At 52.2% G+C, this 11,793-nt stretch overlaps 6 protein-coding genes across 6 annotated transcripts; 3 read left to right on the top strand and 3 right to left on the bottom strand.

Annotated features, from left to right (window-relative positions):
• Positions 1-390: 390 nt before the first annotated feature.
• J4E85_006916 (uncharacterized protein) lies at positions 391-1,169 on the top strand (the record flags this gene model as incomplete). The annotated part of the gene is made up of 2 exons (XM_051471151.1): positions 391-882; positions 948-1,169. The coding sequence occupies 2 exons, from the start codon at positions 391-393 to the stop codon at positions 1,167-1,169; spliced, it is 714 nt and encodes a 237-aa protein (XP_051325361.1).
• Positions 1,170-1,820: 651 nt separating this feature from the next.
• Positions 1,821-3,360, bottom strand: J4E85_006915 (uncharacterized protein; the record flags this gene model as incomplete). Its single annotated transcript, XM_051471150.1, has 4 exons — positions 1,821-1,884; positions 1,942-2,951; positions 3,000-3,218; positions 3,319-3,360. The coding sequence occupies 4 exons, from the start codon at positions 3,358-3,360 to the stop codon at positions 1,821-1,823; spliced, it is 1,335 nt and encodes a 444-aa protein (XP_051325360.1).
• A 1,117-nt stretch (positions 3,361-4,477) lies between these two features.
• Positions 4,478-5,193, bottom strand: J4E85_006914 (uncharacterized protein; the record flags this gene model as incomplete). The annotated part of the gene is made up of 4 exons (XM_051471149.1): positions 4,478-4,597; positions 4,656-4,814; positions 4,885-4,916; positions 5,178-5,193. The coding sequence occupies 4 exons, from the start codon at positions 5,191-5,193 to the stop codon at positions 4,478-4,480; spliced, it is 327 nt and encodes a 108-aa protein (XP_051325359.1).
• An 867-nt stretch (positions 5,194-6,060) lies between these two features.
• Positions 6,061-7,199, top strand: J4E85_006913 (uncharacterized protein; the record flags this gene model as incomplete). Its single annotated transcript, XM_051471148.1, has 5 exons — positions 6,061-6,303; positions 6,363-6,446; positions 6,499-6,512; positions 6,629-7,043; positions 7,176-7,199. The coding sequence occupies 5 exons, from the start codon at positions 6,061-6,063 to the stop codon at positions 7,197-7,199; spliced, it is 780 nt and encodes a 259-aa protein (XP_051325358.1).
• A 102-nt stretch (positions 7,200-7,301) lies between these two features.
• On the bottom strand, positions 7,302-9,612 carry J4E85_006912 (uncharacterized protein; the record flags this gene model as incomplete). Its single annotated transcript, XM_051471147.1, has 3 exons — positions 7,302-7,772; positions 8,159-9,530; positions 9,581-9,612. 3 exons carry the CDS (start codon positions 9,610-9,612, stop codon positions 7,302-7,304), a joined length of 1,875 nt encoding a protein of 624 aa, XP_051325357.1.
• Positions 9,613-10,160: 548 nt separating this feature from the next.
• J4E85_006911 (uncharacterized protein) lies at positions 10,161-10,405 on the top strand (the record flags this gene model as incomplete). The annotated part of the gene is given in 2 exon segments (XM_051471146.1): positions 10,161-10,308; positions 10,323-10,405. The coding sequence occupies 2 exon segments, from the start codon at positions 10,161-10,163 to the stop codon at positions 10,403-10,405; spliced, it is 231 nt and encodes a 76-aa protein (XP_051325356.1).
• Between the last annotated feature and the right edge of the window lie 1,388 nt (positions 10,406-11,793).

Raw genomic sequence — 11,793 nt, 5'->3', positions numbered from 1 at the left:
GACGGCAATATCCAAGGTCGACGGTCAAGATGGGAAGGAGTCGACGTCTCTAAGCATAGCAGTAGCTACTAGATATCAATGTCAAAAACCATTCGATATCAGAACGGTTCTCTGTCTACCAATATGCTCTGATTAACGAAAGCTGCGACGCAGCAGCACACAAAGCACTAACAAACAAGCACGTACTACCAGTCTTGGGAAGCATGATGGTAGTGCCTCGTCGCTGCCACCTTCCCATCTCAGCCTCCCCCGCGGACATTGACCATCACCGCAACCCCACCCAAACACCAAGCTCCGACCGCATCGCACATACACAGCATCGCACCAACACACCCGTTCTGTAAACGCCTCAGATCCCAGATCTCCCGCTCAAACCCCAGCAATGCGATCATGACATGGCCACCCCCCAACCCCGGCGGCGTAAACCTCCAGTTCATCGCCGAAGCGCAACAAATCATAAACAGCCACAACCAGCACCACGCGCACCAGCCCTCGTTCACTCACGCTACCGGCGGCCACGCACCCATCACCAACGACGAAATCGAATCAGAAGCCGCCTTCAACGCCCAGTTCACTGGACCCCCTACCACGTTAGACTACGATACACTCACCGGTGCTGGTTCCAGCAGCGGCGGGTACGGCGCGCACCGTCTACATGGGCAATCACCACAAACAGGAGGAAGTAGTGCTGGTAAAGGGGAGGCTCCCAGTAAAGCCACGCTAGAAACACGGAAGAGTATACAGGCACGGGGCAAGAATTGGAATTCTTTCTCTGGCGAAGCGCAGGGGAGGGCGTGGGAGGAGAGGCAGAAGAGGGATGAGGCGGTTAGTATACTAGAGAGTGAGGAGATGCTCATGTGGATTGCGGGGGTGAGGAATGAGGTATGTCCCGTCAACGATCACACAAGTTGGAGAGGAGATCGGTTGCTAATTCGTGGTGGATACAGAGTGTACCCCAAACGCGCGCGTTCTACCGTAACATCGTCCTTGGTCTCACACAACCGCCTGCGGATTGGAACGATGAGTGGGAGGTACAAGGTACTGGAAGTGGAGCTGCAGAAGGGCAGGGTATGGCTGGGAGTGGGAGTCCAGCGAGGAGTGGGAAGGGCAAAGAGAGGGATATCGCGAAGATGAGGAAGAGAGTTAGTTCAGGACAAGGAACTGCTTAGACGGAAGGTCGTGAGTTGATCGTGAGATTCTTTGGCGTTACTTTGGATTTAAGGCGGATCGCGTTATACCCCAGCTCTTTTGGTTCATATCAGGGAAGTTTCCAATGGCAAGACGTACAACATTACTATTTTGCGTTGCGTAACTATTGCTTCCTTCCGTCTTATTCTCATTTGTGTTCCAAGATCATACATGGCCTTCGCCAAACGCCGTGTCTTTCTTAGGTGCTCAAGCCCAAGCCTTTGCCAGCCCAGGCCGGACCGAACCCAGAGAACGATTGATACCTTTTCACCAAAAGGTCGCGGAAAATGCCAATGTCAAAGCCCATCTGTTGCCCCTCAACTTTCAACCGCATCTCTGAACGATATCTGCCAAACCGAAAATCGTACATCTCACATACCCTCCTCCATACCGACATTCCTCCACCAAGGCTTACCATCCTCTCCACTAGCCTTGTCAGCAAACATATCTGCCGCATCGCCCACCTGTCTCCTCTCACTAATCTCCCTGCTGACCTGACCCGACAGCTTGAGCTTCATCGCCTTGCTCGCCAGGAAAGGGTTATACTTTCGCGAACCGTTACTTTGCGCCATTCCTCGGGATGACCGGATGAGTTCGCTCGACGTCCATCCGCCCCTCATGACGGGTAATTGCTATTGCAGAGGTTCTGAGGAGGAGGAGAGGCGGTTGAGGTGGAGGTAGACATCTGTGCCGTATCTATGACCGATGTTGTTAGTGACGAGATTATCTTGGGGTACGAGTTGGGAGGCTTACCCTTCCATAGAAATCAACTTCAAATCTCCTCCAAAGTAGCGTGCGTATAGCCTTGATATGGGTAACCCGTAACCGAATCCAGCCATGGGTGCTTTGAAATCGCTCTTGTTGAAGTCGGGGTCCAGGCTCGGTGTTTGGTCGACGGTCGTGTACATGTATGTCCATACCAGTGGGATCGATGATCGTGGGATACCGCCTCCTTCATCCGAAATCTTAATTGTGATATCCTCCTTGCCCTCTGCAACGATGACCTTGGTTACGGGGAACTCTTGTTTGTCCTGTCCATGTCTTTCCACCACAGCACGCAGCGAGTTCTTGAGAGTCTCGAAGAGCATGTGCGACAAATGTCCTGGCACGTACATGAAGCTGATATCCGGGTTGCATACGAGCTGGACCTTCGGCGCATCGAATAGTCCGTAGTGGTCCTCGCAGACGAAACGCGCATTCTCAATAGCCTCCTGAGCCAGTTCTTGGACATTGGTCTTTGTGCAGATTATACCGACGTAGTTGGGATCGTTTCGCGAGCGTTGGTCTGTGAGGGCGATGTGCTGGCCGATGAGCATACGGATACCGATACGCGACATGTAGAAACGGTCGAGGAAGGCTTGAATGTTGTGGTCGATCTGCATCCTTTGCCTCTTGCGCTTCCACTCGAGAATACCCTGTGCGACCGTCGTAACGACGCTGTCGTGCCGCCTCTTGATCTTCTCCAATGTGTCTGCGAACTTTGTGTTGTATGCGCCCAGCTCTGGCGGCCATTCCTGTCCGTCGTCTGCCGCGGCATAGTATCTCCGGCTCGCGCCTTTCACTTCTTTTGTGATGGTGCCGCCGTTTCCGTTGCCATTGCCGTTGCCGTTCGTCGTCGGCGCGGAACGGTATTGTCCTGTTTTGATGCTGGGGTTCTGCGTCGGCTTGCTCATCAGGCTCTTGTCGCCGGCTTTCTTCGCTGGTTTGAGGAGTCGCTCCTTGACCTCGCTCGAGAGGGTCGGCCGGGGCAGTTCGACGAGTTCCTGTCAGATGAGTCAACGCGCTCCAGCGAGAACCTTAGCAATACACACTTCGAATGACTGCGCATACCAGTCGCGCACTCTTTGAATCGAGGGCATCTCATTGAGGCCATCTGGAAGTTCGTTGAGCTCCTCCACTCGGTGGGCTAACCGTATGGGCAGTTCTTCAGAAAGGAATTGTGACGCGCGGAAGAGGGTTCCCGTAGATGGCTTCTCTCCAAATTGTACCATCTGCCGTAAGGAGACACCTGGTGGTATGTCAGACGAATACTGTAAGTGACCACGCGTGCTGCATACCGGTTGCTGGAAAGTTGCTGTAGTGCTATCCAAATGTTAGCTACAACCGCGACTGTGCGACAGGCTCGCCCACCTTGATGGTGTCCATCAGCCTCTCGCTCCGTTTCCACGACATGATGCCAATTGTACAGGCCGAAACGGCCTTCGTCGCTGCGTATTCGCCAAAGTGGTGCTGGTGATGGTGGTGTTCACTGTCGAGCTACCCGAAGCACAGTTCCCGCCCCACTATGACGCTAATTGGTCTCGCTGCTACAGGCCGAGGTAACGGCGCGTCTGGATGCTGGGGAGCGATTTGAGAAAGAGAATAGTGAAGTGGAAGAGAGACGCATGTGCTCGTGTGCCCTATGACACAGACTAGATGGCTGATGTACACGGAGTCTTCCGGCGATGACACCACTGCGACGAGCACCTGCGCTTCCCCCACACTTGACCTGCTTTCACGTGGAGATGATGTGGAAAAGGCGCCACGAAGCCTCACACTTTAACTACTGGCATCCCGCAGCTGACGAGACGCAATGTGTCTAGTTTCTTGAGTCCCCATTGCTTTTACTACCCACGCTGTCTAGCGAAACGAGTTGTTGCCATTGCAAGTCTTCCGCAAGCACCCACGAGCTCCAGCCACACTATCCTCGGTTAGCTGTCGGAGAAAGCACCGGTAGAGCGCATGTTCCTGGCTGCATGTTCCTCAGGTCCGAGGATGCAAGGTGCTCGCTGCTCGCGTGAGTCGCTCCCTAGAGGCTAGCACTAGACTATTCTTCTAGTCTGTACATTTTGTGGAAATGCCGCTCAACGTGTCAGAAAATTTGCGATGTACGCAATTCGCTCATCATAAGCTGGAAGTCTGTAGTCTGAGATAAGAAACCGATGCTTTGACCAACTCTGCCGTCGCTGGAAGTAAATCGAAATGAATCACTATGGGTTGCACGATGTTGGCTACTTGCTCACGGAAGATGATGAGCGTATTGAATGATCGGTAGAGGAGATTTGGTATTCCGAAAGTGCAACTAAGTCCAAACAGGCTCTATGCCGCACCAAAGTCGAAAAGCGCCTTGAAATGATACACCTAACATAATCTACATGAAGGGGTATTGCGGTCTAACTGCGCTCACCGCCTCCGTCGTTCGTCTATCATCGATGATGGTACAATCCAAACAGTTTTTGGGTCGAAAAGGTATTATAGAAAGGTCATGGCGTGTCGATAGGATGGTATAAACGTTCGAGAGGTGATACGCTTATTTGGTCTCGTTCTGGAGGAAGGTGATCAAGTCGTTGCGGTCCTTGGGCTTCTTGAGACCACCGAAAGCCATCTTGGTTCCGGGGATGTACTTCTTGGGGTTCTCGAGGTACTCGAACTGTGCTTCGTCAGCATGCATGCCCACCACATAAGCGTCTTCTTGGGGTATAACGTACGAGAGTCTCGTTGCCCCACTCGACACCCTTCTGCTTGTTGGCGTCGGTGTATGAGAAACCCTCAACCTGGCCGGACTTGCGGCCGAAGAGACCGTGTAGGTTGGGGCCGATCTTGTTGCCCTCGCCCTCCTTCAGGGTGTGGCACTGAGCGCAGCGGGTCTGGAGGTTCGTTAGACTACGTTCGGAAGGCGTGTTCGATGGCGCTGAGGCCGGCTCGGTGTGTTCGTACCTTGAAGAGGTTGGCACCCTTCTTAGCATCGCCTGTGCAAAGTGTTAGTTGTATGTCGTGACAAAATTTCTTTGCCCAGCCAAACAATCCGCCACCGTCCGCCCTTTGTCGCAAAGCTGCCACCTTGCGCTCACCGCTTCTTGAGTTTTCAATTATTCGGACGGTACACCGGGAATAATTGATTTCTCATAGGAGTCGGATATTGGTATGCGCGCAGGCCCAATGGGTAGCAGACGATGGTCGACAAAGTGACAGACAGCCGATGACGTCTAACCGGTGTCAAGAAAACGTACCCTGCTCGAAACCCATTTTGAAGATGTGGTGGTGGTTGGGGTAAGATTAAGTGTTGGTGGAGGTGGAGTGGTGAAAGTTGATGTAACTCTAGTCGTAACTGAGCGGTTGTGAGAGAGAAAAGATGGCCAAGTAGGAGTTGAGAGGCTTGAGAGAGTTTTAAGAATCTTGCCGTTAGCCGCGACGAAATGACGGGCCCAGGGCCCTGACGCGAGCACGGGTCACGGGACTAGCCAATCAGGCGACAGGTATAACTCAGTAGCAAAAAGTGCTCGGGTGGAACCGGTCCGGGATGGCAAACAGGAATCGCGATCAAATGGCGGTCTTGTTCCTCAGCCAACTTGCCGTCGCTGCTTTCACGCCACGCCGTCCATTGCGACTCCTGACTCCCTAGGCTATCTCACAACTTACTCGGCAATCTTGCACGGGGCTTGCGGGATAATGCCGTCACCAAGTGCTGCGTTGGCTGCTGCGATTGCTTTTAGTACTTTTGCTGCCGTCAATCATCGTGAAGAATTTCGCTCTTCTTTCCTCCGGTGGTAGAATAAGCAGCGTCTGGCCTATTTCGTTGCCCTGCAGGACGCTTCTTCCCTGCTTTCCCTGGCCCGAATTCGATATGTGAAGCCTGTACAAGGGTCCGCAAATCGATGTGACATGCCCACTAACCCGCGCACCTCCACGCACCTGGTTCCCTAACATGACGGGCCAGGGTCATGAATAACGTTCTCTGTTATCTGCACAGCAGCACATTACTATTTCAAGCGCCGGCCAGGATCGACACTATTCTGCCCTCTTTGCAAACAGCCTTCTAGTGTTGGTCAGTCGCACTTCAGCCCCAGCTCGACGGTTGACATCATCGTGCCCCGCCACACCTCGACCGACCGGATGGACCAGATTCCGGGCATTCTATACGCCGATGAGGACTTTACCACATGGCTGATACTCGGCGCCAGCAGAGGCATAGGGCTAGAGTTTGTCAGACAGCTGTTAACTAAGAATGAGCGCATCATCGCTACTGTGCGGGAGCCTTGGGCCGGTCATGCCAGCGGTCTGTGGGGACAAGCGGGGAGCGATCATGGCCGATGCCAAATGTACACATGCGACATATTGTCAGAGCAAAGCATAGAGGTGTGTGCTGTTGAAGATGGCCTTGTCTTTCCAGAGGGAAACTAACTGGCCATCCGCAGAAATTCGTTGCGCAACTGGCCATGATACCGAACCTGAAGATAGACTACGTCGTACTAAACGCAGGAGTGCTAAGATACCCAAACGTAAGTCCGACATTGTCGCCAGCATGCAAGGGAGCCGCACTAACCGATGTAGAGGGCCACTGAGCTGTGAGTCTCCCTTTACCGTTGCCGTTACGCCTTGCTGGTTATGGCTAAAGCGTGCATTTCCAATAAACGACAATCAATCTGAAGTGGCTGAAGTACTGGAAATTAATATTTTCTAGGTCTTTCGACGAGTTTGCCTTCCATTTGCATACCAACACCATTGGGCCCATCATCACAGCGCAAAAGTTGCTGAAAACAAACATACCAATTGGCACCATTGTCTTCATGTCTAGCGACTCGGGCTCGCAAGGTAACTTCCGGGAGATGGAGGACGGGTTCGCTGCATATGCTGCGTCAAAAGCTGCACTCAATATGGCAGTAAGGCACATGGCCGCCGAGTTGAAGAGAAAAGACGATGATACCATCATCTTGTGCATGCACCCGGGAGAAGTCGCAACAGACATGGCGAACGTTCAGCTACCGTGGGAAGTCCAGGGCATAATCACACCAGAGGAGTCAGTGATGAAGATGATCGAAGTGATCAAGAGCAAAGGCATACAGCACAGCGGCACTTTCTGGACGTATGAGAATAAGGTCAGTCCCTCACACCCCACCCGCGGATCAATTACTGACATCGGCTTAGCCGTACGTTTGGTGACAACTGAACATACTCGCAATGTTTACGACTCTCATATCCTTGCATACCCTTCGCAAAATCTCCGCTAGGCAGTACCTATACCCACATACTAGAATGTATATGAATTGTTGTTTCATGACCTTTGCTACCGCACCCTTTCCGATGAATCTTCCATACCCGTCGCCGTGGTCCAATTCCATTCACCACAGCCTCCATCAAGCAATCTCCCCGACCATCCGACGAACTTCGTCCGTGTCCCAATCCAGCCTCTCAGGACCAGTAGGTAAGCTATAGTCGACCAGAATCTGCACCGGTCTGATTGGTTTCGCTTTTTCCTTCTCCGCCCGGCGACTCTTCTGCGCGCGCCGCGCCGCCTCCATAACATGTTGTATCTTCCTATCGGACTCTCCGGCCACATACTTGCTGGCCATGTACGCCTGAGACTCTGATGCTGAGAGGCCAATCACACCAGTCTGTGTGATTACACTGTCTTCGCGTTTCTGTCGCTTCCGGTGATGCAAGTCTTTGTCTTCGTCACGTTCACTCTCAATGATGACAAGAATTGGGGACGAAGACTTGGTAGGTGGGGAAGACATGGTCTTGTTGTTGGGCGCGGCACTGGCTTTCAGGTACCTCCAGAATGAAGGGCAGCCGCATACACCGTCTTGTTCTGGGTTTCGGGGACACTTGCGTTTTGCCATTTTGGTGTCGGTATGTGTTAGATTGTGCCAAGTGTGAGCTCACACTGAAGTTGTGTTGTTATTGTGATCGAGATTAGTAAGGACAGAAGATAGAGACGAAGACGTGAACTTATATTTGATGAGGCCATGGCCAGTGGAGGTTGCTTGTGCGTGTACAACGGCGGTGACCTTACGCAACAACTTGAGGGTGAGTGAACCTCTTACTGTAATAAAGCTGGATGAGAAGGTGAGGCAAGACAGAAGTAACCAGTAACTTCACCTGGGTATTTTCGTCTAACCTTGAGTCTAATAACAGAGCCCTTAACCCATCATATCAATATCGTACAAACCCTCTACAAGAGCATCTACCATAATGTCCCAACAACCCTTACCGCAATCTTAACCGCAACCAACGTGCCCACCGCCAAAACCCCCACTCCAATCCCCAACGCCTTCAAATTCCTCATCTCATTGCTCAACGCCACCTTCTTTCTCTCTCCGATATTACCCAGATGCGTTAACGTATCATACTGCGGCACGTACTTGAAGTCAAACGACGTTTCCGTCCCCGCCAACCCCCACTTCGCCTTCACTATCAGCGTCCAGAAGATTTCTTTCGCGCGGTCGATCCTCCTGCGATCTGCATTGGGAAACAGGCTGTATGTGTAGCAGTAGAAGATGAAGAAGAGACATTGGCCTGCCATGAGGGACCAGTAGTATGCGGAAACGCGTTTTAGGCCGAGGCGGTCGCAGAGTGCGTTGCCATTTAGCCAGCGGGCGCTGGCGGTTAGCATATCTGCGGACGAGAAAGTTGGGGGCTCTTCTTTGAGCGCATAAATGATGTTGTTGGCCATCGTTTTGGACATTTCCGAGGGGTCGACCTCGTGGTAGAGGAGCGATTCCATGATGGCTTTGGCTTTTGTTGGGGTGGATAGCCATTCGTCGGGTGTGCCCATTAGGTAGCCGATGTAGCGCCATAGGGCTAGGTAGTCGTCGATTTCTTGTTTGCGGAGGAAGATGCCTTGGCGGGGGAAGCTGAGGTAGATCAGAGTTGAAGAGAAGGTTCCGATTGTTGCGATTTGGTCGAGGTCGTTGATTGGTATTCCCCATTCTTCCACGTTGAAGTAGCTTGGGCGTTCTTTTGCGAGTTTCATAATGCGCTGCCGGACCGCGGCGTGTAGGAAGCGGACACGGATCGATGAGGCGAAACCCTCTCCACCTGGTTTGAGTCCATCCAGTGTCCGTGTGCATTGGAGGATGTGCTGTGTAGTTTCAAACAGTCTGCCTCTTGCTACCTTTGTGCTGAAGCCTCCTGTTCTGGCTAATGTCTCAACCACTCGCGCAGCGCCCATGCCACCCAAGAGTGATTGAAAAGTGAGACCAGTCAAGGCGGGTCCGCCATAGCGATAGAACACATCCTGTCCTCTTGCGATCTGTTCCCAATCCACCCAGTCCGGTACGGTGTGCACCTCGCGCCACAGTTCGGCAAGCTTAGGATCGGAGTTGTGATTCTCTTCCAGCAACGCGTAGAGATCCCTCTTGGGTACTGGCAATGGCTCTTTTTTCTCTTCTTCGGTGCCCGGAACTGATGATAGCGCGGCGCGGTTGCTATCGTTCCTTGGCAGAGCACCCTTGTGCGGTGGCGAGATGGCGTTCAAACGATCCAGACATTCCTCTGCTAGTACATCGTACGAAAACTTCATAGGCTTCATTTGCTCCGGTGTAAGATGTTCAGGCGTCCATTCGAATCGGTATCCCCAGCAGCTGATAGCGGTTAGTGTGCGCCATCGATCGTCTTCCGCTTCTGGACGTACTCTTTAGTGTTGGCTGTTCGCCTCTGGAACATATTTGGCATAGCCATATTCAAGTAAATGAGAGAGAAACACAGGTGAACGACGTCGACTCTGTCAAACACTCAGATATTCGACAAGAGATAATCATTACACGATGTACGGCGAAGATGGTCCGTCATATGATACCGAGGCCCTAGCGCGCATGGGTATGAGGGGATCCACTTCCATTTTTGCCGCGATCGCCCCGCGATCGATCTTGCGAGGAAACTGCCACGGAAGACTTCGCTGTCGAGATAGCGTGAAGACGCAGGAGGCACTGACGCATGTTCGTTGATGTCACCACTCCGTCGCGTACTAGTGCGGATCAGATTTCGAAGCCGCAAGAGCGAGCCGGTTTCGACATAGCGTTACACCTAGTGCTAGGTTAAACAGAACGCATCCTTCCTACCAACGAATGCTACAACTACATTATTTGTGATAGCCACCGTGCCGTCGACATGCATCTTAGAATGTGAATAGCGGGAGCCTCTCCACAACCCAGTACGTGTAATACAGTGCCGCGACTTGCTTTGACGGCGTCCCCAGCGTACTCCTGCTCACGATGGCCATGCCGAAATCACCGAACCAGAAGAGCCCGCAGCTGAGCAGGACCATCGCAACACCAAATGTCGCACAATTCTTGAACTTGGACATAAAGCATATCAAGATGCCGACCAAGGTTTTCAATCCAGTCAAGCCAATCCACACAAGTAGGACAATAAAGATGGCAGTACCGAAAAGGCTTCCGACATCGCCATCGCCTTCTTCGACTGTGGAGTGGTGTCAGTCTACCTTGCACGCAGATGAACTCAGCGCAACTTACAGGGAAACTCGTAAAAGGCATATATGGAGAAGCACGACACCACTACGAGAGGGATCCCCCAAAAGGATGTCGAATTACTCCAACCAGAATGTCCAACGCACATGCGATGTATGTGGATGATATCTATCAGAGCATGGAGGACAATTTGCATTCCCGCAAGTATGAGCAGGGGACGGGAGCCCTTTGTGCGAGCCATCGTAACGCCAGAAAGGATGATCGAGATGAGCGATGAGATTGTGACCACCGCGATATTCCAGCGTTCTTTTTCCAAAGCCATCCACGGGAGCAAAGGTCTTCTGCCGAAGAAGTGACAGAGAATCACGTAGAAGGTTAGGCCATGGGACACTGCGCCGAGGACTCCATACGGTATGCCGTAAACTTCGATGTGCTCTCTGAGGTTCTTCGCGTCTGTAGTTACGAGGTCGCGTGGCTCGGTGCTCGACATGTGGAGATCGGTCGGGAATGCGTCTGCCGCGAATGTAAGATAGACTCCGATGAGTGCCATGGTGAAGAGTTCGCGGTGTCGTATAGTCATCTTGGGAAAACTCGACTGTTTGTTGCCGAAGAAGAACTAGAAAAGCCCAAGATAGGATGATTTGGAGATGACTGCTAGAAAATGGGAGGAAGTAAGCACATATTTGAACTGCCATGGTGCTCTTTATGATATGCTGTATGGAATGGTCGCCGAATTGCCATCCCTCAATAGCACGACTTTCACCGAAGGCGCACCGCGCCCTGCACAACGTTCTACATTTGGGGATGAAGTCAAGGACGTTGTAGCACACCGTTCACATTAGCGAAAGCCTTCCGTTGCTTGGGAGTAATTTCCGGCCAATGGAAAAAGCCATTCGAGTCAGCCGCAGTTCTCAGCCTTGTAACAGCTACCGTCACTTGTTCAGCAGCCGCTCGGTATGTCTGCGGAGAATTTTACAATCTTGTCTGTACATGGGTGAAGCTGAAAACGGTTCGAATTGACGAGAGCTGGTCGCAGGAAGCGAGGTGTTGTCTTGGCTTTGGGGGCCGAAGCAGTACACTGACGAGGCTGTTGTTCGGTTCATGGGACCAGGAGAGACCGAAAGTTGCTTGAAGAAGTAGGGGATCGAGGGATATCAAGATGAATAGAGGACAGTAAAATGGTAGAGCTTTATGAGTAAGAGGAATGAAAGACAGGCTCAAGCTGTTCGTGTAGTGCGCCAGGTAAGGAAGGACCGAAAATAAAAAGGGAGGAGATCATCGGGATTGTCGCATGAGCTCTTGCAGGCACTGCTATCATTGCCAAGCAGCAATGTTCGTATTCCTTTCCGACTTCCCAAAGATATTGGGTATGAGCCCTGAGGGTGTGTCATGCGATAAAATGAGGCTCCTGCTCCGG

The sequence above is a fragment of the Alternaria conjuncta genome (assembly GCF_024043145.1).
Source record: "Alternaria conjuncta strain BMP 0040 chromosome Unknown scaffold_9, whole genome shotgun sequence".
Classification (NCBI taxonomy): Eukaryota; Fungi; Ascomycota; class Dothideomycetes; order Pleosporales; family Pleosporaceae; genus Alternaria; species Alternaria conjuncta.
This window is presented reverse-complemented; position numbering and strand designations above follow the sequence as displayed.